The following is a 26275-nucleotide window of genomic DNA, read 5'->3' on the forward strand; positions in this document are numbered from 1 at the left end:
GAGTGTCAACTCCGCACGGCAGCAGGTATGTCTTCCACGAGACTTCACGTAATCCCTGCACCATTGCATTATCTGGGAATGTTTATCCCACCAGAGTCCCAGGAGACCAGAAGAGCCGGTAGCAGGTAGAAAGTCCGTATCCAAATGTCCTTATTTTTTATTCTTTCATGCGCCTGGTGCTGGGGATGGAGCCTCGGCCCTCAGTCACTCCCAGCATGTTCTCTGTCTCAGGCAGAAGCTATTCCTCTGGTGTTGCCAGTGCAACTAACTAGGCTGGACCACACTGAACTGCTCTCTGCCAGTCCTCGCCAATCTGTCATCTTCACTACCACCCTGTCTGCTTACAAACAAGATATGAACTGTGTTTGGTCTTTTTTTTTTCTTTTTGGGTCACACCCAGCGATGCACAGAGGTCACTCCTGGCTCTGCACTCAGGAATTACCCCTGGCAGTGCTCAGGGGACCATACAGGATGCTGAGAATCAAACCCAGTTCAGCTGCATGCAAGGCAAACGCCCTACCCACTGTGCTATCGCTCCAGCCTCGAACTGTGTTTGTTTTTTTAAAAATAATAATAAAATAAAGAATTAAAAAAAAAAGAACAAGGGGAGAGGAGAAAAGAATGGGAAGAAGAGGAGGGAATTTTTTTTCCTCAACTGAGGGCTTGGAGTAGAGCCCAGTGGCAAAACACTTGCCTTGCATATGTGACACACTGGGTTCCATCCCCAGCCCGGCAAACAGCCATCTCCTAGGCTGGGTTTTGCTTTTTCACAACCAAGAAGAAAGTCAGTTTCCAAAATCTCCTTATTTTTTTACTCTCTCGTGTGCCTGGTGCCGGGGATGGAGCCTCGGGCCTCAGTCACTCCCGGCATGTTCTTCATCTCTGAGCACCAGCGTAGGAGCCCGTGTAACTGGCCCTCTCCCATACTGTCAAAAACCCTGCCTGGAACCTTAGAGCACACCAGTGGCCTGGGGACTGGCCACCTCTGTACCACCAGAGCCTGGGTCAGCTCAACTTGGAAGGCTCTTCAGATCTTCCTGGAGACCTGGGGGACACCCGGCAGCCCTGACCCCACCCTCCTCACCCTTATAACTGAGCCTGAAACTAGAAAACAGGACAGGACATTTGTTCTGGTTTGATCCATTTATTGACAAATCAAATGGGATAAAAAGGTCACACGAAAGAGGTATCTGAGTATAAATGTGACGAATGGGAAGGGGCGTGTCAGGAAGGGGACTGAGGCTGAACGCAGTACTCAAGGCAGGGGGAGCAAGAGAAGGGAGAGGCGGAGGAGGAAAGCTCGTCTCCCCTCAAGGCCACCTTTCCTTGCTGTCACCCAACCACTTTCCTGGACAGAGTCAACAGCCGGAAATGAGAAAAAAGGCCACATCTAAGTAGTTTATGTACAAGTTTCACGGAATGAGGTGCTGTTGGAATGCATGTATGGCTGGTGTGAGGGATTTTCATTTTTCTTTGGGGGCCACAATGGTGATGCTCAGGGGTTACTCCTGTTTCTACACTCAGGAATCACACCTGGCGGTGCTCAGGGGACCACATGGGATGCAGGAGACTCAGATTGGCTGTGTGCAAGGCCAACGCGCTACCTGTTAGACCATCAATGCAGCCCATTGAAGGGTTTCTTGAACAACCTGCCCTCAGACTGTATCATGGAACTGAATCAGCAGCTTAATCCTGGTCCCAGGTCTGCCACAAACTAGCCAGGTGCCTTTTAGCAAGTCACTCCCCCTCTGGCCTCTTCCCTTAACTGTAGCACTCACACACACACACACACACACACACACACACACACACACACACGCACACACGCACACACACACGTGCAAGACACCAATCATCTAAGTTCCACTCTGGCTCTAGCAATGCCAAGTGCTTTGGCAGCCTGAGTGCGCTAGGCCAGAAGACGGGCCCCGCCTGGGAGAACACACACGACCCCAAGGCCCAGCCAGAATGTTGCAGTGTCGGCCCTCTCCCGAGTCCACCCTGAGGGGCAGGAGCGACGCAGGGGTAAGCAGAAGTGCACACCCCAGTCTGACTCACGCACGCTCCGTGCCAGAGGGGCTCAGGATTTCGTGCCACGGTAGGCGGGGAAGGGGCAGGCCATTCAAAGCAGCCTCACATGATATGGTTTGGGGGGTGTGGGTGCTGTGGGGTGAAAGAAGAGGACTTTGGGCGAGTTGGGAGGTAGAGCCTCATTTCAGAACCCCCCCCAAAAAAAAAATCGAAAACAGAGGCCTGGGCCTCTCCGTCTAGTTGAAGCAGCTCTTCAGGAAGAGATGCCGTACGTGGCATCAAGACTCTTGTTTCCCGTGGGCTTGACCCCAGGAAGCAGGCGTCGGGGTCAGGGGTTCAGGGCTGTCTCCATCCGCTGGAGTCAGATGAGGTAGGCTGACTCAGTCTTCTATGCCCTTCCCGGCTGGCAAACAGGGCAGGGGACGTGGTGGTCCCATTCAGCATGATCAGCCGGGAACGGCAGCAAGCCGTCTCTATGGCCGGCACAGGCGGGTCAGCGGTGACACCGTCAAGGGCAACGGGGCCCCAAGAGAGCAGGACAGGGCGGGAGCCCACATTCGCAGCTTCTCTTCGAGAGGGGAATGTGGCTCGGAGTCATGGGTCCATGGCTACCATTTTTCATGGTTCTGACAGGAGAGCTTGTATTCTTTGCGTACGTGTGTGTGCTACTGTTGGAGTGGTGTATGGTGTTGGTGGTGTGTATGTAGTGTATGTGTGCGATGGAGTGTGTACTATGTAGGAGGTGTTGTCTCAGGGTGTCTGTGACAAGCTGTGTGGGGTGTGTGTACTGGTTGCTGGGGTGTGTTGTGTAGGTGTAGCGTGTCGGGGTGTGTGGTATAGGTGTGTGGTATGTGCGTCGAGTTGCACACTTGTGTCAGAACAAAGGAGATATTTGAGAAAGCCATTGAGCCTGGCCTGGCTTAGTAAGAGGACTTTGGTCCTCGGGTAAAACTTCCAGGGGAGCATGTCTGACAGCTTCGGGAAGTTCCCCAAAGCCCCAAATGGGGACAGTGTCTCCCACGAGTGTCTCTGTGGAGACCCTGGCCCTGAGTTCAAGGCAACTAGAGTTTAAGTGCTCTACAAAAGGCACAACCGAGGGTCCCCCCCCCCACTCCGCCCAGAGGCCGGGAGCTGGGGTGTGGGCAGTGGGCAGGGAAGCCTAGCAGCAGACCCCTGTCCCCAGGGGCAGACCCCCGCTCACTGCTCGAGGACCTTCAGGGGCAGCAGGGTGGCACGGTTGGCAAAGGCCTTCATCAGACTGCTGGGGTAGATGCAGCCCAGCTTCTCGGGGGTGGGGAAGCCCCAGACCCTGTAGAGGGACAAGCTCAGCCGGTCCCCGATGTAGAAGGGCCCCACCCACTTGGCCCCGCTGCCGTTCCTGGGGAGGGACAGCAGCAGCACCTGGTCGCCCACCCTCCACTCCCTCTCTCGGCTCTCCCGCAGCAGGCGCCGGTTCTCGGCCTTCTCGCTGGCCTTGTCGGCCGCCCTCCAGTGCAGCTCCAGCAGCTCGCGGGTCAGCTGCCGCAGGAAGCTGTCCATGTGCAGGCCCTGAATGTTCGCGCCGCTCATCTCCCACCACAGGGGCCCGGCCAGCCTGCCCTCGGCCCCCGTGAGGATCTGCACGGGCGTGGCGTGCGGCGAGGAGGCCCTGAAGGCCAGGTGCAGCAGGGGCAGGCAGGATGCCCAGTGCCGGCCATACAGGAGGATGAACTCCCTGAGGGCCCGCTTGAACTCCCAGTAGGCGCCCGAGCTGCTCAGGCTGGGGAGCTGGAGGTCCCGGCTCGGGGAGGCCACCTGGGCGCCCAGGGCCAGCCCGCAGCTCACCAGGACGTGGCGGGCAAACTGGGTGCCCTGGGCAGCCTCCAGGCGCACGGGCACGCCCCAGCGGGCAAACACGTGCTGCAGCAGCAGCTGGGCCACCGCCGCGTGCGAGTAGGGCTTCAGGGGGAACGCCTCCACCCAGCGGGTGTTGGGGTCGGCCACGATCAGCACGTGCTTGTGGCCCTCCTCGCTGGCCGCCACCGGGCCCACCACCTCGATCTGCAGGTGGGCCCAGGGCGCGGTGGACCTGAGCGGCCACAGGGACTCGATGACCTTCAGCTCCCCGCCCGCGGGGCCCTGGGGGGCGCAGAAGAGGCAGGTCCGGCAGTAGGTGCGCACGTACTCCTGCATTCCCGGCCACCAGCCCAGCAAACGGGCCTTCTTGTAGGTCTCCTCGGGCTTCTGGTGGGCCCCCCCGGGCAGGTCGTGCACGAAGAAAATCAGATCCCGCCGCAGCTGCCTCGGGACCACCCAGACCCGGGGCCTCTTCTCCCCCTTGAACATGAGCAAGCCGCTCTCGCCGTCGAGGCTGAGCGAGCTGTAGACGGAGCCGAACGGGGAGGAGCCAGGCGGCCTCTGGCCGCTCTGCAGCTTGGCAATGGTGTCGGCCAGGGTGCTGTCCCGCAGCTGCAGGGCCAGCAAGTCGGGCCGCTTGCCCGCCGCCCGGGGGGTCACCGTGGGGCTGGGCACGTCCTTCGGCAAATCCCACCGCGGCCCGTCGCCCTGCGCGCCCCGCTTTGCCAGGGCGTCCACCGTCACGGCAAACAGGGAGCCACGGTAGGAGGTTCGGTAGACGAACGGGAGGGCCGAGAGGCCGGAGGTGAGGGCGAGGATGTAGGCGAGCAGGTCGGGGTGAGGTAGCGGTGCCCCGTCGGAGGAGAGGAAGCCCCGGGCCTGCCAGAGGGGCAGCAGCTCCCACAAGATGCTGAAGATCCAGCTGCAGTGGGTGAGGAAGACCACGGGGAGCTGGGACTGGCCGAAGCGCTCCAGGCCACAGGCCACGGCAGCCAGGTGGGCGTAGGTGGGTGTGGAAGGGGAACAGGAGAAGGACAGGGACACTGGGGGGCTGGAGGGCGTCAAGACGTAGAGCCCGAAGCCCGAGCACCACTCGTCGTCATCCTGGGAGAAGCAATAGCCCGCCATGTGGATGCAGACGAAGGTGGACAGGTCCGAGAGGGGCGGCAGCGCCTGGAAGCAGCGTGGGAGGGCGGCCGCGGGCGTCAGCCGCCGGTTCTCGCCCAGGAGGCCCTGCAGCAGGGTCAGCTCCAGAGTCCGCTTGCCTTTGTCCTGCACCAAGAGCTTCCACCGGATCAGCCACTCATCGGGGCTCAGGCTAGTCTCCTGCCCCCCGGCGCCCCCCGAAGGCCGGGCAGCGTAGGAGAGGTCCAGGACCACGGGGCTGTCCCCGATGCAGCGGGAGAAATGCTTGAGGGCCCAGGCCACCGCGTAGGGGCTGTCTCCCCCGGACTGGGGGCCCTGGCCCTGCTCGTCGGGGAGCAGGGGCTTCGAGGTATAGGCCACAGGGTGCCTCTGCCCCGAGCGTTCCTGGTAGACGACGGCCGTCAGCGCCACCTGGCTCACCAGCACCTCCAGGCGGAAGGGCAGCTGGGCGTCGGGAGCCGAGAGGCAGAGGGCGGACACCAGGCCGCGCTTCAGGGCCAGGAAGGCCAGCTCGTGCTCACGCTCCCACCTCCAGTCGGGCTTCAGTCGGAGGAGGCTGTGCAGGGGGCCCGCCAGGGCTTCGTAGTCCGGGATGACGTCCCGGTGTGAGTCCATGAACCCCAGGAAGAAGGAGAGGGCGGTGAAGTTGCTGGGGATGGTCAGCCGGGCCAGGTGGGCGAGAACCTGCTGGCAGGGGGCCTTCCCGTCCCAGGGGACACCCAGGGAGGGAGAAGGTAGCCCCGGCAGGAGATCGATGTCCAGGACCCCGTTGGGGGCCTCCGGGAGACTGAGACACCGGAGGAGCTCCTCTGAGAGCACAGGGCACTCGAGCCTGAACACGGACGCCAGCAGAGAGCCCTCGTCGTCTTCCTCGGCCAGTCCCTGCACGGCCGGCTCCTGCTCCCCTGGCTCCTGCTCCGCTGGCTCCTGCTCCGCTGGCTCGCGTACCTCCAGTCCCTCTCCCTGCTGCTCCTCCCGCCTCTCCTCTTCCCGGATTTCCTCCACCGACTCCTGCGGGTTCTCCTGGGGCTCCGGGGCATCCTCATCACTGAGCTCAGTGAGGTGGGCAGGGCGGGGAGGAAGAGTCTTCCACACTTTCAGGAAATTGCCGACATCAGTGTCCAACCTTTGTCAAAACCCGGGCCAGAGAGATAGGACAGTGGGTCAGAGGCTGCCTTGCATGTGGCCGACCCGGGTTCCATCCCCAGCATCCCACACGGTCCCCTGAGTACCACCAGGAGTGACCCCTGAGCACAGAGCCAGGCATCAGCCCTGAGCACCGCCAGGCCTAGCCCCAAATAAAAACTTCATGTTTTCTGACAGCTATGTAGTATTCCATTGTATAGATATACCAGAGTTTCTTTAACCAGTCATCTGATTTTGGGCATAGAAAGATTGCACTCATATGTGGAATATAAAGTAGCTGAGAGGTACAAGCTTACAATGATGCAATTTCTGGCAGATATTTCTCTGGTTACTAAAGTACTTTAGTAACTTAGTTACTAAAGTACTAAAATACAGAAATCAAACCCATGCAGCTGCTAGTGCAGCCTCTCAACCTCATATCTCTTCATTCTCAGCAATGGAAAACAAATTATCAAATGCTTTCTTTTCAGCAGGTCGACTTTAGGGGGAGAAACTCCAAATCAATAATAGTGAGTTTTTTGTTGAAATATTGAATGTAATCAAAGTAAAGTGAAAGTAAAGTGAAATTTACCAGTTACACATGCGGGGTAGGGGGCTGGGGAGGTGATGGGGAAGTGGGGAGGTATACCGTGATTCTTGGTGGTGGAATATGTGCACCGGTGAAGGGATGGGTGTTCGAGCATTGTATAACTGAGACTTAAAGCTGAAAGCTTTGTAACTTTCCACATGGTGATTCAATAAAAGAATAAACTTTAGGGGCTGGAGTGATAGCACAGCAGGTAGGGCATTTGCCTTGCACACGGCCGACCCGGGTTCGATTCCCAGCATCCCATATGGTCCCCTGAGCACCGCCAGGAGTAATTCCTGAGTGCAGAGCCAGGAGTAACCCCTGTGCATCGCCAGGTGTGACCCAAAAAGCAAAAAAAAAAAAAAAAGAATAGGGGCTGGAGCAATAGCACAGCGGGTAGGGTGTTTGCCTTGCACGTGGCTGACCGGAATTCGATTCCCAGCATCCCACATGGTCCCCCGAGCACGGCCAGGAGTAATTCCTGAGTGCATGAACCAGGAGTAACCCCTGTGCATTGCCGGGTGTGACCCAAAAATTAAAAAAAAATTAAAATTAAAGAATTTTAAAATATATAAATAAATAAATAAATAAAAATTTTTAAAAATCCTTTGATACCTCTCAGGCCCCTCCTTAAAAAAAAAAAAAGACAAGACAGGTTATGTTTATCCAGCTCAAATCATGGAGATCAAAGAGCACACACAGTGTGAGCAAAACTCCACTTGGTGCTTATCTTGCACAGGTCCCACTGCCCTGGAAAAAGGACAGACTGTGCGCAAATGACACAAGTGCCAGCAGGGTGACAGAACTGTCCTGAGACCCTCCACAGGGGAGCTAAACAATAGGGCAGCACCGACAAGGGAAAGGAACTCTGGCCATGAAGCACCAGGGAGGAAACAAGTTTGAGCACAGACGCCTGCTGTGGAAAGATGCAAAGGGGTGTGTGTGTCTGTCTGTCTGTCTGTCTGTCTGTGTCTGTGTGTCTGTGTGTGTCTGAGTCTGTGTCTGTGTGTTATGTGTGTGTCTGTGTCTGTGTATGTATATGTGTGTATATCTGTGTCTTATGTATGTATGTATGTGTCTGTGTGTGTGTGTGTGTGTGTGTGTGAGAGAGAGACTTTAGATCCACTGGGGGCAGGGGGGCGGATCAATAGTCCAGAGGGCAGGGCACTGGCCTTGCAGGCAACCAACTCGGGTTTGATCCCTGGCATCTCATAAGGTCCCTGAGCACCGTCAGGAGTAATTCCTGGGTGCAGAGCCAAGAGTAACCCTTGAACATCACTGGGTGTAGCCTCTCTCTCCACCCCCCAAAAAGAAACCAGACTAGAGATCCACACAACCATACTCAGAAGCGGTGCACAGCAGCTTAAACATGCAGTAAAGGTAGAAACACCCGAGCAGGTCCGATCCCCACTCCTCACTGAGCACGAGACAAACACTGACTTGCACACAGCAGGGGTCTCTGGGGAGTCCCGGAAGGGGTGCCTGGACCTGGACCCATTACCTGTTTGGCTTCTTCAGAAACTCATCCAGTGTGGGGCCATCACGGCCCAGGGGATCATCCGGCACCATGAAGAGATTTCCCGCAAAGGTGAAGGGCAGCAGGCTGAGGGAGAGAGGGGCCGCGGTGACACAGCTGACGCCGACTCACCCTGTCCCGCCGGGTCCCCAGTGACCGAGCCCCACTTCTCCTCCAGCAGACGCCCCTCTCCAAGCCCCAGGAGTCTCCTCACCGGTCCTTGACCATGTGTTTCTTGGAATTATTCATCAGGACGTGGAGCTGCTCGTTGGTGACAAGGACGCCATCCGTCTCCTCGGCCAGCTTCACCATGAACCTGCGCGGAGGGAGCAGCTCTGAGAATAGGGACGGGGACTGGCGGCTTCCCGCGGAGGGTTGCTAGACAGAAACGCTGCTCCTCAGCTCCATGGGAAGCGGCATCCTGCCCCCTGCCCGCCGCCTCAGTGGCTTCTGCCGGCCAGGCATGGCGGCTGGAGCAGAGCTTGAGCCCTGGGGAGAGTTTGCAGGAGGCCTGGACCTCTGAGTCCTTTGGAGCCTGCCAGGGAGGGTGGCAGCGAGGGAGACGCAGCCTTCTCCAATTGCTTGGGAGTGTGAGCTGGGGCGGGGCGGGGGGAGCCCTGCACAAACATAAAGCCCCGTTCTCCACACAGGCGCCGGAATCCAAGCACAGACTGCACGAAGATGCCCACAGGCTAGTCCTTTTGCTCACACGCTCACGGCCTCTCAGTCCCTCGTCTGATAGCAGACACCCAGCACCTGCCCTCTGGGGCTGAGGACAGGAGTGAAGGGACCACACGTTCACACGGCTGGCTCAGCACCTGCCCTTCATCACTCTTCCCCAGAGGACCATATCTGTCCACAGGCCAGGACACACACTCACACATGTCAACATGGAAAGCATCACACTGACTCAGCAATCCATTTCTCCAAAATCGTGCTCCTCAGAAAAGGACTGGGACCAGAGAAGAAAACAAAGGCTCCCAAGTGCCAGGAGTCCACTAAAGAGCCCCCCAAGTGCACCCCCAACTCCAGCCCACCCCAGGCAGACAGCATACTGTCTCACGGGTACCCAAGAGAGGGTGTCTCGCAGAAAACCGTCTTCCCACACAGCCAGGAGGGACTCAGTGGAGGCGCTTCAGGACCTACCCAGCTCTTGACGTGAGGGTGATCAACTGCCCGGCCCGGCCCCCCTGTAGGCCTGAGGGCTAGGTCCCACGTGGGTACCAGATCTTGGAAAACATGTGACAAGCAGAAGTTCCCTGTACTGGGCACAGGAGGCCCCTCACAGAGCAAAGACCTGTGTCTGCCTGGAGCCCGGGAGGACAGCAGGGAAGCCCGAATTCCCCAGGGTCCCTGCAGTCACGGAGGGTGGGTAGGGGATGTGGTGGCCCAGCCAGTGGTGATGCCCAGGTGTAGACAGAGACCCCGAGTCAGGCAGTCCCCTCAAAGCGCTTGGGCGCCTCTCCTTGCTGTGATGCTCCCTCTGCCCTCAAAAAGCCTGTGTGCCACCATCCTCTGATATGACCCCTGCCACATCCTCACAACGCCCTCCATGTCCTCTCACTGACCGCTGCCACACCTCACTGATCCCTGCCATGTTCTCTGACACAACCCCATCACGTCCTCTCACTGACCCCCTTCTCCCTCTGCCCCACCCCCATACCCCGCAGACTGACGGCGCAGAACTCCGCGGGGCCCACCTGTAATCGTAGGTGGTGACCTTCTTGCCGTTCTCTAGCTGCGAGGGGGTGATGGACAGCATCTTGAGGGAGTGCAGCTTCGTCAGGAAGTGGCTCTCTGGAGGGGACAGGTGGAGGCAGGTGCTCAGGAGAGAAGGCTCGGGAGGGGGTGGGGAGCGGAGAGTGAGGAGCAGAAAAGCGAGGGTTTCCATCCCAGGGACAGCTCACCTCGCACCTGCCGGTTCTTCTTCAACTGCCACGTGGGGACAAACACGGTGACCTCTCGGTGCCCACGGTTCCAGAAGTACTGCACTGCCATGGCAATGCCCCGGCAGGAGAAGAAGTGCTGGAGGCCGTGCCTGGGGGTGCAGAGGATGGAAGTGAGGGGGCACCTCCCTGCCCGAGGCGTGGTCCTGTCTCCCCACCCACTCCCAAGTCAACCTGGGCATGTGGGGCACACGACCAGCATGTGTTGCCCACCCTGCCTTCCTCCCCGCCCCCAGTTCTGTGGGCATCTATGGGGTGCACTCAACCGACTCTGTGTGTGTGTGTGTGTGTGTGTGTGTGTGTGTGTGTGTGGGAAGGGAAGCCACAGTTTTCTCTGCATGTCTGTGTGAGTGCTCAGGACAGATCACCACCCGGAAGACTCAAGACAGCAGCAGAGAATGCTGCTGGGCAGGGAGGGCCTGCTGGAGCTGGACTGGTCAGGAAGAGCTTCCTACACACCACACACACACACACACACACACACACACACACACACACACACACACACACACACACACACACCCCACACCCACCCAGGAAGGAGGGCAGCACATCTAGCACTGCTCAGGGGTTACTCCCCATTCAGTGTTTGCGGATCATTCCCATCCGTGCCAGGGAAACCAGGAAGTGCCCGGGATCAAACTAGACTCGGCCACGTGCACGGCAAGTGGCCCAACCCCCATACTATCTCTCTGGCCCCGAGTGTTAGGATTTGGGCCATGCATGTGCAAGTGGCCTGGGGCTGCCAGATGCCCTGCGGTGGGAGGCAGGCTGAAGTGGGGTCATGTGGGCCTTGGCAGTGGGGGCGGTGGGGCCCCTTCCTGCCTCTGGGCTCTCGGGAAAGATTCCTCACTTCTCTGAGCCCACTTCTGCTTCCGGGCCTTCGGGAGGACAGGAAGCAGAAAACAGCCTCGCAGGGCCCTGCTGCCTACTCAGGGGCCACTGCCGAGCGATGCAGACTTGAGGTGTGCCTCTTCCGCCCACCCTGGTCCCTCTGTAAGCTCCCAGTCCCCGCCCCACCCCCACCAAGGCCACCTGCAGCGCCCGTGGCACCCCCCGCAGCCCTGGCTACTCACACCATGGCCACGCTGCTGCCGTCGATGACCACCCGCCGCAGGCCCTGGTCCCCCGGCTCCTCGGACAGGGCCAGCTCGAAGGGAGTGTTCAGGGCCTCGTGGAACCTCTGGAAGCTGGTCACTGTGCTGCTAGGCTGCGGGTGTCGGGGCGACGGCCTCGGGGTCCCCTCCCAGGCCCCCAGGAGCCCCTCCACGTGCGGTCGGAGCTTAGCCACGCTGAGCGGGGGGCCCTGTGGGCAGGAGGCAGAGGTCTTTGGGGAAGGCGGGGTGTCGCTCGGGAGCTTGGCAGGGTCCGAGGTGGGCCTCGCCGCTGGGGATCCCTTCTGGGCCACGGGCGTTTGGGGGGCTCTGGACGCTTTGGGGGCGGCTGGTCCTTTGGGAGCCACTGCTCCGGTCTGAGCTCCAGGCCCTGTGGGGGGCTTGGGTCCTCTGCGGCCTGCAGGGGCTCCTTCGGCCACTGGCCCCTTCTGAGTGGGCAGTGTCTGGGCAGGAGCAGGCACCGTGGCAGCCGCCGTGGACGCCGGCGGGCCCCCAGCAGCCTTGTGAGCTGTGGACACTCCCTGAGCCGCCTCAGGCTTCTCTAGGGCCGAAGGTGCTCCGGGGTCAGCAAGCTGGGTGGGGGCCGCGGGCAGCATCGGAGCCGCAGGCACGTGGGCAGCTGTAGGCGGCGCTGGTGTCGAGGGCAGAGCTGGGGCCGTGGGCACGGCAGCAGCCCCAGGCACTTTGGGAGTTTCAGGCACTGTCTGAGCGTCCAGGACCGCCGGAGCTGGGGGCGCCCCCGCGGACCCCGGCCTCTCTGAGGCGGGAGGCACCTCTTGCCCCGCGGGCAGCGCTGGAACAGGAACCCCTTCCAGCCCCTTAGGATCCCGCCGCCCACTGCCCGGAGCCCTGGGCTCGCTTCCAGCGGGTGTCTGGGGAGCAGAGGGCAAAGGTGGCTCGATTTGGGGGAGTCCCGGGCTAGCTCGGTCCTTTGCCTCAGGGCCCCCTGAAACCACCACCAAGCTCATGACTTTGGGCGGGGTCTCTGGGCTTGGGCAGTTCGGCAGGGCAGCCTCTCCTCCTGGCCCCCCATCCAGTCTCTCCACACTGGGCAGAGGAACCAGCTCCTTCGGCTTCCACTCCAGATTTAAGGGCAAAGGCGTCTGTCCCGGCAGCTTGAGCTGAATGGGGCCCAGGGGCCTCTGCCAGAAGGGGAAAGTGAGGTAGGCCTGCGACAGGAGCCAGGCCAGGTGGAGAGAGTGCAGTTCGTTGATTCTCCAGAAGGTGGCAGCCACAGCCCCCGGCCACAGGGGCCCAAAGGCCGGTGCTGGGGGCCAGGCTTTCCAGGGAGGACACAGGCCCAGGACAGACACGGGTGGCGGCGGCGGGAAGGGGAGCTTGTCTTCCACCCTCTGCACCTGCCGCTGCGGGGACCAGGCCTGCGTGTGGTTTGCGGAGTCCTGGCTGCTGCCGCCGCCTTGCGAGGCCCCTTCCTTGCCAGCACGGTCCTCCGAATCACCCTGGATGCGGGAGCCGACCCTGGAGGGAGACGGGCCTGTCAGGACGGCTGGAGGGCCCTGCAGGCCCGGTCCCCAGGTAGGGGAAGCCCAGTGCATCCTCCACAACTTACCAGACCAGCTGCTTCGTAGCCTCCTGCTGTGGGCTCTGGCCGGGAGAGCTGGAGGGCAGCGGGCGGGCGTTCCCCGGGCTGGTCAGTCTCTTGGAGTTCTCGGAGGCCCCTTTTCGTGCGGCCCCGGCTTGCACCGAGGGCCCGGTGCTGTCCCCTGCGGGCACCAGGGCCAGGCTCTGCTTGGGCAGGAGGAAGGGGCGCGGGGAGGGGCCCACGCTGCCCAGCCACTCGATGATGTCCTCCTTGCCCGCGGTGTCCCGCACCAGGCTCAGCAGCAGCTCCTGGACGGCCGGGGGCAGCTGCAGCAGGCAGCCTGCGTACTGGTCAGCACGGAGCCAGACCAGGGCGCCAAAGGCCCGGCTCACCTCCGCCTCCCGGGCCCCCCAGGGGGCGAGCAGGGGCACCGAGCCCCAGCGCAGCCGGCCCACCAGCTCCTCCAGCCAGTTCTGGGTGAGGACGAAGGAGTCGGTGAGGCCGCCCACCATCAGGGAGCCGGGCGCCCCGGGCACGAGGTAGGCCTGCGAGCTCCAGCACAGGCAGTCCAGGAAGAGGCCCTGGGCACCCAGGAACACGCAGTGCAGGACGGGCGGGAAGCGCACCTCCTTCCACAGCTCCGGGCTGCACAGGCCCTTCAGGTACTCCTGACGGCACAAAGGGAAACGGGGCCTGAAGGGGCTCAGGTTCACCGACCCTCAACCCACCACAAGCCAGGGACCCCCACAATCAGCCTCTCGCCCTGGCCCTGGCTCCCCACACAAGCATCTTTCCAGGACAGGCTGACGGGCCCTGGAACCTGAGCATGGAATCACGTTCTTGCTCCGACCTCAACAGGAGAGCTCAGTGGGGGAGGGGGGTACAGGGGTGGGGGTCGGGGGTGACATATTATGATTTCAGAGTCTGGGCCCCTCACACAGCAAGGGACAGGCCCAGCCCTGTGAAGACAAGGAGGAGGAAAGGGTGGAGGTGGAGAGAAGGGGAGAAGTGGGATGAGGAGGGGAAGGAGAGGGAGAGCAGGAGGAGGAGGAGGCTGGGGGAACAGGAGGGGAGGAAAATGGACAGTGCCCAGTGCCCCCTCCCTGTGTACCAAGCGCGTTCCCCACCCTCCCCTGCCTGGGTTTCCTCCTCTTGTAAAAGGGGGGAAAGCCCTTCCCACCTCATTAGAGAGGAGGAAATCTGGGTAACTTCGCTCAAGGAGGGGCTTGGCAGGGAGCCTTGCACAGGCTCAGAAAGCCTATGCCGCTGGCCCTAGGACACACAGCCTGAGGGCGACTGAGCCTGACTCACGTCCACATCTGCGTGACTCTGAAACCAGAGCCCTGAGCTCCTCCTCAGACCCACTGCACCGTGACTACAGGGTAATCCTCCCGGCTTCTGCTTAATCCCCCTCCAGAAAGCCTCCAGTGCGACCTGCGCCTGTAACCATGGAAACAGCGGCCCAGCGGAGACCAGGAGATAAGTGCCTGGGCTGGTGTCCAAGGAGCCTTTCAGATAAGCAGTAAGGCCACGGCAGCAGGACGACCTCTGGGTCCGCAGCGCTGACAGGGCCCCCACAGTCCGTCTCTCTTGGGGGCTAGGATGGTGAAGTGGGGTTCTTCCCCCGCATGACTTGAGTTCTACAGCACCACCCCATAAGCCCCACAAGACACAAGCACTCAACACCCCCTCTTGATGTGCCTGTCTCATGCCCCCCACTCCAACCCCCAATTAGGTCCCATCTCCCACAACCATCCTAAAAACCACTAGTGTCCCCCCTGTAACCCCCAGATCAGCCTTTCCTGCTCACCCCAACGTGTCCGCCTCACCCAGGCCACGGAATGCAAATCCTTCCCCAAAGGGCCTGGTATATATCCAGGCTCAGTTTTGACCACTTCCTGTAAGTTCAGAACCAACTTAGAACCTGATGGACTGGGCCAGGAAGAGGGCTCCAAACACTAGAGAGCATGCTTTGCATGTGGGAGGCCTGGGTTCGACCCTGGCACCGCGACCTGGCCTCCCAAGCACCCAGCTGGGAGCAGCCACTGAGCATCACCAAAACAAAACCAACTCAATCCTGATGGGAACCCTCTCAAGTCAGTCTCTCCCTCTCCAACTGGTCTCACCCCATCCGCAGCAAGAGAGAATCATACCAGATGCAGAATGACTTTCAGAGACTAGCCCCCCACGCCCCTGCATCCCACCTTCCAACTGTACAAAAACATAAAAATGAAAAGATGTCATGCCAGAGAGATAGCTCCAAGGACGCCCAGGTTCAACCCTTGCCACCAATGGTCTGGGCATACAGAGAGGAGGGAGGGGCCAGATAATCAAGACCCCAGACTAGCCCCTCATTTGCATACATGATCCAATTGGTCATCACACAAACTCTCATTTGCATCGGGCACAAACAATCTTATTGGGCAATTCCACAAACCCTCCTTGAAGGAGGGCGTAACCAACCACACAGCATGAACCGTGAAGGGCAGGGGTGCAGAGCAGACAGAAGCCCAGGTCTCTACAGCACAGTGAGGAGCTAGGGCTGCTGTCTCGGACACAGAAGTCGCTGTTGGACTTCTCTGGCACCCCCTACTGCTGCTGATGAGTCCTGAGGAGAGTCGTCCTCAGAGGTGTACCCGGGTGAGCTGTAAATAAAGATTTGTAATTCTGAACACTTGTGAGACTTGTTACTGCTTCTGGCATATCGAATACACCACGGGAGCTTGCCAGGCGCTGCCGTGCGGGCGGGAAACTGTCGGTAGCTTGCCAGGCTCTCCCAGAGGGATGAAGGAATCAAACCTGGGTCGGCCGCGTGCAAGTCAGTAACCAGTCTCACAATGGAGACGTTCCTGGTGCTCGCTCAAGCAAATCGATGAACAACGAGACGAGGACAGTGCTACAGTGCAGTGCTAATTTTGAACACGCCTCACAGCCCGTGCTACTGACTCAACATCCCCAAGAACCTGAAGTTAAGTCAGGTCCATTGTAAAACCTCGAAGTGTGACCCAAAAAAACTCCATCCAAATAAAAATATGTGGTGGGAATGAAGGTTATGGGGGCTAATTTGCCTTGATGCAAAGAACATAAAACATTTATCGTCCCAGAAGCTGCCTTTTTTAGTTTAAAAGCTAGGTAACAGTATATTTGACAGTTTCAAAATAAAATGCAAACCTAATTTTGACCGCTCACTATGTGCATGGCTCTCTGAGGGGGTGGGGCAGCAAAGGGCACACCCAGCAGGGCACCATCTGGGGTGTGGGGGAGTTGAGCCAGGGCTGCAGCCTCCACAGCCCCATGTAAGGCAGGTGCTCACTTCCTGTACTATCTCTCCAGCCCACGTCTTGATACACATGATCTCATTCCTTCCTCTCTAGGCTCTCTACGGAAATGACGATCGCACCCGTTGGAAAAGCAAGAAAAGCACATATCCAGCCCCAGGGATAGGACATGGGAAACTCTGAAATTTGAAGATTTTTTTTTGGGGGGGGGGGACCTGTACCAGCAGTGATCCATCCCACACAGCAGCCAACACCTCCTACAGTGCCTTCCCTGGTTCTTCAACCCACTGTGCGTGATCCCCTGTGAGCCACAATAACAAAAGGAAGAGGGGAGAGTTCAGTATCGGCACTCCCCTCGGAGAGATTCCAGAGAGCAGGAGCACACCAAACAGGAACAGAGGACTGGTCTCTAAACAGGGTCCGCTGTTTAGACCTGTTTAGACAGTGAGCGAGGTGCTTGCCTTGCACGGGGCCGAACGGGGTTCAATCACAGCATCCCATATGGCTCCCCGAGCACAATTCCTGAGTACAGAGCCAGGAGTACGTCCTGAGCATCGCTGGGTGTGGCCCAGAAACCAAAATAAATAAACAGGGGTCACTCTAGGACAGCTACCTGGGCCACCCCAGCGGCACTCAGAGGCCACCTGGCATTACACCCGATGAGCTCAGTGAACTAAACGTGGGGCCTACCACATGCTAGCCATGAGCTCTACCACCTGAGTTCTCTTCTGAGACAGCAGCAGAATATTTTTTCCAGTCTCCCTAAAGACTTCAAAAATTGCAAGCACCAACTATATTTCAAATCTTCATAGGGGAAAGGGGAAAGTTTTCAATTAATAACAATCATGAGTTTGACAAACTTCACTGACTACCGTGTAGTCACTACACAAAGCTCAGGATACTGTTTTATTTCGGTGGGGCGGGGCGACCCACACCCGGTTATGCTCAAGGCTTACTCCTGGCTCTGCTCTCGGGGATCTCTCCTGGCAGGGCTCAGAGGACCATATAGGATTCCAGAAGTCAAACCCAGCTTGGCCATGTGCAAGGCAAGCACCCTCCCCCCGATACCATTTTTGGTTTTTTGTTTTGATGTGTTTGGCACACAAACACACCTGGCAGTGTTCAGGACTTACTCCTGGGGGTGCTCAGGGGACCATACCTGGTACTGGGAATTGAACCCAGACAGTCTCATGCAAGACAAGTAACTACCAGCTGTACTATCACCCCAGCCCTCCAGGATACTATTAAGAAGAAAATTTAGAGAAAACACAAACAACAATTGTCAGATGTTAAAAATTAGGGTGACGAGAATGAAAGATTCCCCTAAAAGGGTTAGCGTATAAAACTGAGGAAAACTCCAGAAAGAAAAGCAAAAAAAAAATGTTACTTGGAAATAGAAGGAAAAATAAGAAGAGTACAAGACTGCCCTTGGGGGCAATGCCTGAATAGGAAATCCCAAAGAAGATTTTTTGGGATAATCAATACATTATTCCAACGTATTAACAGAGCACACAGGTAGAAGGGATCCCCAAATGCAAGGCCACTGACAGCCACTAAAGACATGCAAAGGGGCCCTCAAAAGACCCAAGTCACTGGGGGAACTACCAATTTTCAGAGAGAGAATGTTTTACACATGAAGATCTGGGATCAGAACAGCTTCAGAATTTTCCAAAAGAAGAAGCCAAAGTTGTCTTTTCACTTGTAAAGAAAAATAAGTCTGCATTTATCACTGGAACTCCATTCAGTATCAGGCAACCTGTGGATCAAGGGGTCTTCGGTATTCAAAGCTGATGTGCTGATATGCAGCCCCAACATTTCTCCTCTCCTAAAATCCTTCCCAGGAAGCCACCAGAGGGCATTTTCCAGCAAAACTCCAGGGGGATTCCCAGAAAGGAGACCCTCTTAGGGAAATAGCAGTGACGATTTCCAGAATATTTAGCACAGAGGAATCTCAGAATGTATTCACCCACTCAGAAGTCATTGTTGAGCACCTAGACACGTCAGGTACTATTCTTAGACCACCACTGTCACCAGACACTATGACCAATAGGAGAATGTGGCCCAACTGTATGGATGGGAACTCGTCTTTTTACGGTGAGCGACATATGCAGGCATCAAATTATAGTACTACATACTGAAACATGAATTGTGATTTCTAGCAACGTCTTCACTTTTGAGGGGGAGGGAGAGGAATATTCATGAACTCTACAGAGATTTTCCTGGAAAACCAAGCCACAGCTAATGTAGAAATACAACCAGGCAGTTCTCTAGACACACAACCAGCCTACATCCCCTTTGACCATTCCTCACCTCACAAAAAAAGCCAGCCTAGGGCATGCTAGGGAGACAGTTCAGAGGACCGGAGTGCAAGCCTGATATGCATAAGGTCACAAGTTCAGTCTGTGGCACTAAATGCACACCCACAAGGACATGTGCATATATGCACAAACTGAAGTAGCACTAAATACACACACACACACACACACACACACACACGTAGACTTGGTGGTTCCCACACCACTAGGCTCCAAGCAGCATCAAGCCTGAGTATTGAACCAACCATACCACATAGCCAAACTAAGTGTGAATGTCACCAGGAAGGAGTGAAGCCTCTAGACCTCCCCCTCCCTGCCCCCCCAAACCCCACCTCCCCGCAGTCACTGCTTGGGAGCTTCCTCCAGAAAATCCAGCACCATCCTGCTACCTCCTTTTCCCCATGCTACAACCTCAAGTCTTCTGGAGTGTTAGCTTGTCTGGAGAGCTGGTCACTGTCCCAGGGCACAATTCGGCACCACTGGGTGCCTATGCTGAGAGGGGTCAGCACAGCACCGGGGAACTTTGCATGGATCCTATCTTAGGACCTCAGAAGACATTTCAGGCAAGTTTCTTATTTTACCAACATGTGAAGGAGACTGGAACTCAGACAGGGAATGGGTCTTGCTAGGACTCACATTGGCTAGTTAAGCAAACGAAGCTTCTAACCTCAGCAGGGGACGGGACATTCATACTCCCTGTCTGGCATATGTTCCTCCACGTGCATTGCTCCAGGCGACTCCCACCTTCCTGCCATGGGGCAGGGCTATCAGATTGTCTTGTAGAGAAGGAACAAGACCGGAGGGAGAAGGTGATGGGACTCTGCTCACTCACTGGGTTAGTGGGAGCAGATCCCAGGTGCAAGCTCTTCCCCCCCACCCCTCTCCCCTGCAGGCCCGAATCTCCTAACTTCTAGGAGAAGCCGGATGGTCCCCACCATCCCGACCCTCCAGGTCCAGACCTCACATCATCTCTTTTATTCCTCTCATCCTGTGCAACCGGAAGTCATCAGAACCCCCACATCCCTGCCACAGCACCTCATGCTGTCTTCTATCAGTGCTTTCCACGGGTTAGAAAGAATAATGCCCAAAAGCAGAGAGAGAGTATGTGGAATATTGTCTGCCATGGAGGCAGGCGGAGGGTGGGAAAGGGAGGGTATACCCGGGATATTGGTGGTGGGGAATGTGCACTGGTGGAGGGATGGGTGTTTGATCATTGTGAGATTGTAACCCAAACATGAGAGCTTGTAACTATCTCATGGTGATCAATAAAATTTAAAAAAGAAAGAAAGAAAGAAAGAAAGAAAGAAAGAAAGAAAGAAAGGAAGGAAGGAAGGAAGGAAGGAAGGAAGGAAGGAAGGAAGGAAGGAAGGAAGGAAGGAAGGAAGGAAGGAAGGAAGAAAGAATCTAGGCTAATTGGGGGGTGAAAGAGGGATTGGTGCCTCCTCCCAAACCCTGGGGCAGCTGTGGGAGTTGGAAGTGAGGTGCCTGGGGAAGGATTCCTGCAGGGATCTGGGAGTGGAGCACTTAAGAAAACTGTTGCATTCCAAGTTAAGAAAAAGGAGAAGAAGAAGAGCCCAACACAAAGGTGCCTCCTGTCACCCCCCCCTCCCAATCTCAGCTGCTGCTGACAGAGTTTTCCCCGGGACAGGGAGGGGTGCTCCTGAGCTTTTCCAGGCAGGCACCTCTCCCCTCCCCCAGCACCTCTGTCAGAACCACGGGAAAACCCGCTGACACAGCAGCTCTGCGGAGGGGCTGAGCTAAAAACTCCGCAGTCCTGCCCTCCCACCAGCCAGCCGCCAGGGCCAGCGGTTTGGGGCCTTCTCAGCCTGGGTCAGTGAGGAGTCTGGGAAAGAAGTGTCCACGCAGGGGGTTGGTGGGGAACAGGCAGAGGTGCCACCAGGAGGTCACGAGCTCCCAGGGGCCCGTGGGGCTACAGCCTGTCCACAATTACAGGTAAAAGAGAAAAGGAGGATGTTCAGGGGACAGAGAAAGGACCTTCGCCTGGATGAGGAACCTGAGAGATCCAAGAAGAGGGGAAGCCAGGGAGGAGGCGAGAGAAGGGTGCTCTGACACCTGGCCTCCACTGCAGAACCGCACACAGCCTCCTCCCACAATAAGGCCCGTGCCCAGGCCAGCCAGAGCAGCTGGACCCAGCCTGGACCCTTTGAGAGGCAACCTGGGGTGTGTGGGGGGTGGGGGGGTGGGGGGAGGTTCAGATCTGGGTCTGGAGGTCCCAGCCTCTGTCACTCCCCACCTGCCTGGCCCTGGCCCACCCTTCCCACGGCCTCAGGAAAGTTTTGGAAGCATCTGGAAAGGCCACTCCAGAGCCGGCGTCTGGGGGTCTCTGGGTCAGTCCGGGACTGAGTCAGCAGGCCTGGGCGGCGCAGCCTCCAGGAGAACAAAGCGAGTGGCAGAGCCCCAGGCATGCGGGCTTTGGGGGCCTCGAGGCTCTGAGGGGCAGAAGTGACATACATAGCAGGGAGGGGGTTAAGAAGGAATTAGGGGGTGCAAGGCTGGGACGAGAGCGGAGGGGTCCGTACCTGCAGGCCACACGGCCAGTCCAGATGGGGGTAGGGCGGGGGGCGGGGGTGGGAACCCCTGTTTTCCGGAGCCCGGGCGGAGACAGAGGGCCCGGGAGAGCAGAGCAGCTTACCTTGGCTTTGCTCAGGTTCTCCTTGGGCCCCTCAAGCCGCAGCCAGAAGTAGGAGGTGTCCGGGCGGCCCTGGAAGGCGCTGAGCTTGACCCTGAAGATGCGCTGCAGCGGCAGCCGCTGGCGCTGGACGCGGGGCTTGGATTTATTCTGCACCCGGAGCCACTCCTGCGCCGGAGGCTCGCCCCCCGACAGGAGCATGGCTGCCCCGCAGCCCCCCGGATCCAGGGAGCCCACTGTGTCACCAGGCCCCGCGCGGGGAGCCCAGCCCCGCTAGCCTAGCCGGGCTAGACCACGCCCCCGGGCCCGCGGCGCGCCCCCCAAACCCCCCGAGGCCCCCCGCGCTCCGGGCCGCGTCCCTCTCGGCCGCCGCGCCCGCGACTGTCGCTTCCCGCCGGGGGTGGGCGCTGAGGGTGGGCGCGGCCGGGCTCCAGCAGACCCCCGGGAGCCACTCCACCAGTGTCCCCCCACCAGCAGCAGCAGCAGCAGCAGCAGCAGCACCCCGGAAAAACTCCCGCTCCGGACGTGGGGAAGCTGGAAGGGGCGCGGAGGGCGGGGGCGGGCCGGGGAGGGTCCTGGAAACCTCCGCTTCCACCCCGAGCTGCTGGCCCGGAGCCAGGATCCGGGGGGTCAAAGTTAATTTCCTTCCACGTTCCCTTTTCCCTGGTGGGGGGAAGAGGAAGGACGAGGAGGAGCGGGGTGGGCAGAGCGAGCCGCGTTTCTGGGGCCCCTCCCAGGCCCCCGCGCCCCGCCCCTCCAGGCCCCCCCGCTCCTCACTCCCTCGGAGGAAAGGGTTAAGGGGCTGAGAGCTGGGTGGGGAGCTGGGAAGGCCGGGCCCCGAGGAAACTCCGGGCTGGAGACCGAGCGGGAAGGAGAGGGGAACTCGCCGCCTCCCCGAGTCTGGGCACCGCGGGGAGCTGGCAGGACGCCCGGACACCCCCCGCCCCCCTCGCCAAGCCCCGGGGGCCGGAGCGGCTGGGACCGGCGCCGAGCTGCAGCCGGGCTTTGAAGCCTAGTTCCTGAAAGCCCCTTTTAGCAAGTTCGAGGGGAGGCTTAGGGATCCGAGGAGTCAACCTCCCGGGTTCCCTCCTCCTCCCCCCACCCCGTCGTCGCCCCCCCCCACCCCGGTCTGCCGGTGCGGGGGGCGGGGGCGGGAAGGCGGCCCCTGGCACAAAGCGAACCTTATGCACCCGGGGCCCCCCACCCCCACCCCCGACTACCTGGCGCAGCGTCCCGCGCAGGGGCCTTTATTTCCAAAGGCGAGCGAGGGTCTTAGCCCGCAGGCCCGGGAGTGCCCGCCTACAGGGCGAGGGGCAGCGGATGGGAAACCAGGCCTGGGGGCAGCGTGCGCTAGCGGACCTGGGGCCACTGGAGGAGGGGTGCGGGTGTTGGTGGGGGGGTTCCCCCTCGCCTAGTCTAGACAGGCTCAGCCCCTCCCACCCTACCCCTCTGGTGCTTCTGCTCTGGAATCCTGAAGAATAGAAGGTGACCTGGCTCTGGAGCCCAGGCCTCTGCCTAGGCGCCTGGTACCCCGGTTTCCAGCGCCTCGGAGATGCATTCCACCACCCCTGGCTTCTCTCCTGTTTGGGGGTTTTTTTGGGGGGATTTTTTTTGTTTTTGTTTTTGTTTTTAAGGGAAGGGTCCTTCCTTCTCAGGCTTCATTTGCCACCGTTACCCGCAGCTCTCGATGCCCTGCTCCAAACCAACCGCTCCCAGCCCAGTGCTCTGTGAAGGAAGGCATGCGCGCACTCGACCCTGTGTTCCAAGAAGCTGTGCGGGGCGTGGGAAGAGGTCAAGCTTAGGAGTCAGGCACCGGTGGTCAAAGAGAGAACTGGTTTAAACTCATGCTTCCGTTTCCTGCGCCCATGAGAATGGGGCAAGTATTACCTACTGCACAGGTTGCAGATCAGACCGCGCGCGGACTGGGACCACCCCTGGCTCAGAGCCAGGCAGAGTGGACACCCAAGACGCCTTCCGTGCCCTTGCCTCTTCTCTCCCAACTCACCCAGGCCACTGTGTTCCTAGAGCTCCCCAGAGATCCTTCCCTTCTCAAATCTGCTGCTACCAGTCTCCCTCTTTTTTATTTTTAATTGGAAGGGGCCACACCCAGCAGTACTCAAGAGTTATTCCGGGGGCTGGAATGATAGCACAACGGGTAGGGCGTTTGCCTTGCTTGCGGCCGACCCAGGTTCGATTCCCAGCATCCCATATGGTCCCCTGAGCACCGCCAGGAGTAATTCCTGAGTGCAGAGCCAGGAGTAACCCCTGTGCATCGCCGGGTGTGACCCAAAAAGAAAAAAAAAAAAAAAAAGGTTATTCCTGACTCGGTGCTCAGGAGTGACCCCTGGCCATATTCATGGGACTATATGTGGTGCCAGGGATCAACACGTGTTGGCTGCACTATGGGACAGATGACTTAACTCTGGTACCATCTCTGCCAGCCTTCTTCTTGGATCAGGCTGGCATTTCCAATCTCTTGCCTCTCCCTCTGGGTATAGCACATTGGGTTAGAGAGCCTGGCCCAGCCCCCCTTTGGCCAGTAATGAGGCATGCATGGACTTCCAAGCTCCTTGACCTGTCTGGGCTACCTCGTCTAAGTTCATCCATTGGACAAAATCTGTTCATTCATTCTACAAATTCCATGAGAGAGAGAGAGAGAGAGAGAGAGCGCATCTTCTCTAAGCCAGACCCTGGGAACACAGAATTGACTAAGACAGGTATCTCCCTGCCCCTGTGGAAGGGACAAAGAAAGAAGAAAACAGTGAGACTTGAGGGAATGACAAAACTCTACAGGACACACAGCAAGGTATAGAGATGGAATTACTTTTTCCTTTTTTTGGACATTGCAAGTTTACTTTCAATTTTTTAATTTGAACCCACACAAATAGTCCTTAGCTTTTTTTGACTCTAAATCTTGTGATATTTTAAATCCGGTCTACAGTCATAGATTTCTTCTAGTTTTAACTGGCAGCAGTTTCTTCCCTACTGGTCCATGAAACAGTGGTGCAGGTTTCCAGACAGTGTGGGTTTGGATTCTGCAAGAAGTCCATTCTGCAGCAATGGAACCCTTGCCTTGTCTTTTGTTATTTCATAAATTAGTTAAGGGGCTTCTGCGATAACTCCTGTAAGTAAGCGGGCTCTCATGGTCACCGCAGAACCCTTGTCCCTTGTCAGCCTCTTTTCATTGCTGCGTTGGCAGTGCCTCTCTGGAGAGAGGACCCTTCTTTCAGAAGAAAGTCACAAACATGGGCACTAAGATGCAATGTCATAAGCTCTGAGCAATTTCCTTCCCCACCCCCCACTTTATTTAAACACCATACTTTACAAAGTTGTTCATGATGATTTATTGCAGGCATTCAGAATTCCAACACCAAATCCACTACCACTGTCACCTTCCCTTCACCATCGTCTACATTTTCCCCACCACTCCTCAAGCTTGCTCCCCTCCCCACCCCACCAGGCCCACCATCATTTATTTTATATTGCCTGTTACCACTAAATGGCTTCATGGAATGATCCAAAAAATGTTCAGTAAGGGAAAATTTGTGAAAATTGTTGTATCTCGCCATGGGAACATTAAGTCCTTGCCTGAGGTTTTATGAAGCTATTGTTGCAAGTTAAGCCTTCTCTGTGAATGTTTTTGTTAGTTGAGATTACTTGGCCTCTGTTACATTCCCACCCAGTCTGGTGTGTGCCGACTGGGATGTTAGTGTTGTAGAGTTTGGAGATGTGGTGTGGCTGGAAATGGGCCATGTGCACCAGAAAATCCGGAATATTGAATTGGGCAGTCCAGCTGGAGGCATGACCCTACTGTTGAGGTGATTGCAGCAACTGGGGTTTTCATAGGAAGGGAACTGAGCAATTCTCTAAGCTTATATATACTGAGCATTTCCTTGCCTTGGACGCTAGGTTACAATTTGTGGCACTGTCTGGGAGGCCTTCCTCCACCTGGCCCAAACCACCTTCCCAAGCATGGAGAAAAGGAACCCAGCTCCAATCCAAGGAGCAATAGATTTGTCTTGGCTTCTGTGGCCATAGAGTAGCACAGACCTTCAGGAGCCTGTTTGTTTGTTTGTTTTGTTTTGTTTTGTTTTTTGCTTTTTGGATCACACCCGGTGATGCACAGGGGTTACTCCTGGTTCATGCACTCAGGAATTACTCCTGGTGGTGCTCAGGGGACCATATGGGATGCTGGGATTCGAACCCATCTTGGCTGTGTGCAAGGCAAACGCCCTACCCGCTGTGCTATCGCTCCAGCCCCAGGAGCCTGTTTGTTTAAGGACTGAGAATCCTCCAAGGAAAAAGCTCTCCCTTCTGGCAGGGCCCTCACTTAGGGTGAGCCTCATCCAGCGGTGTGGGAGCAGATTCCTAACCCTCCCAGGCTCCAAGGCCCCATGGAAAGAGGAGGGTCTCTCCTTGCCTCACCTAGATCCACACCTGATTTCTCAGGGGCAGGAGGAGCCCTAGGACCCTGCACAGAGTAGGGCCTTTTTGTCGGAGTTACGCAGACCAGGAGACACACTTGTCCCTAGCTATGACAGAGGCCCTCCGTGGCCGCTCTCTATCTGGAGGGCCCCCATGGGTGAGGGCAAGAGCTAGGGAATCGAGTGTCTGCTCTGGTGTGGGTCCCCAGAGAGGAAACAGGGCGTTGAAAGTATTGTCTGTGGCGCTGTGGATGGTGGTTAAGGAAATCCTGAAAGAATATTTTAATATTAATAACAAAAGTACTATAACAAACTGTGAGTGAATTTTGTTGCTATTAGTATTCAATGGAAGAGTTCGGTTTTCTTAAATGGTATGCCAGAAGTCATCCAGAAGTATTTAGTGCAAATACAAAGTGTTTTCCATGCAAAAATACACACTATAAACAGAGCCAACGGACACATGGAAAGCTGGGACAGAAGCACCTTTGTAGCTTTATCACAGACCAAGAGCTAATTTTTTATTTATTTATTTATTTTGCTTTTTGGGTCACACCTGGCAATGCACAGGGGTTACTCCTAGCTCTGCATTCAGAATTACCATATGGGATGTGGTAAGTGCTCAGTGGGCCATATGGGATGCTGGGAATTGAACCCGGGTCAGCCGCGTGCAAGAGAAATGCCCTACCCTCTGTGCTATCGCTCCAGCCCAAGAGCTAATTTTCTTTTTTTTTCCATTTTTAATTTTTTTAATTTTTATTTTA

At 57.4% G+C, this 26275-nt stretch overlaps 1 protein-coding gene across 1 annotated transcript; it reads right to left on the bottom strand.

The window, feature by feature from the left end:
- Nucleotides 1-1135: 1135 nt before the first annotated feature.
- On the bottom strand, nucleotides 1136-21355 carry NYNRIN (NYN domain and retroviral integrase containing). Its single transcript, XM_004609664.2, has 8 exons — nucleotides 21094-21355; nucleotides 12875-13515; nucleotides 11266-12783; nucleotides 10151-10281; nucleotides 9944-10040; nucleotides 8458-8559; nucleotides 8229-8330; nucleotides 1136-6139 (listed from the first exon to the last, which is right to left on the bottom strand). The coding sequence occupies exons 1-8, from the start codon at nucleotides 21289-21291 to the stop codon at nucleotides 3229-3231; spliced, it is 5700 nt and encodes a 1899-aa protein (XP_004609721.2). The 5' UTR covers nucleotides 21292-21355; the 3' UTR covers nucleotides 1136-3228.
- Between the last annotated feature and the right edge of the window lie 4920 nt (nucleotides 21356-26275).

This window comes from Sorex araneus, chromosome 3 (assembly GCF_027595985.1).
Source record: "Sorex araneus isolate mSorAra2 chromosome 3, mSorAra2.pri, whole genome shotgun sequence".
Lineage (NCBI taxonomy): Eukaryota > Metazoa > Chordata > Mammalia > Eulipotyphla > Soricidae > Sorex > Sorex araneus.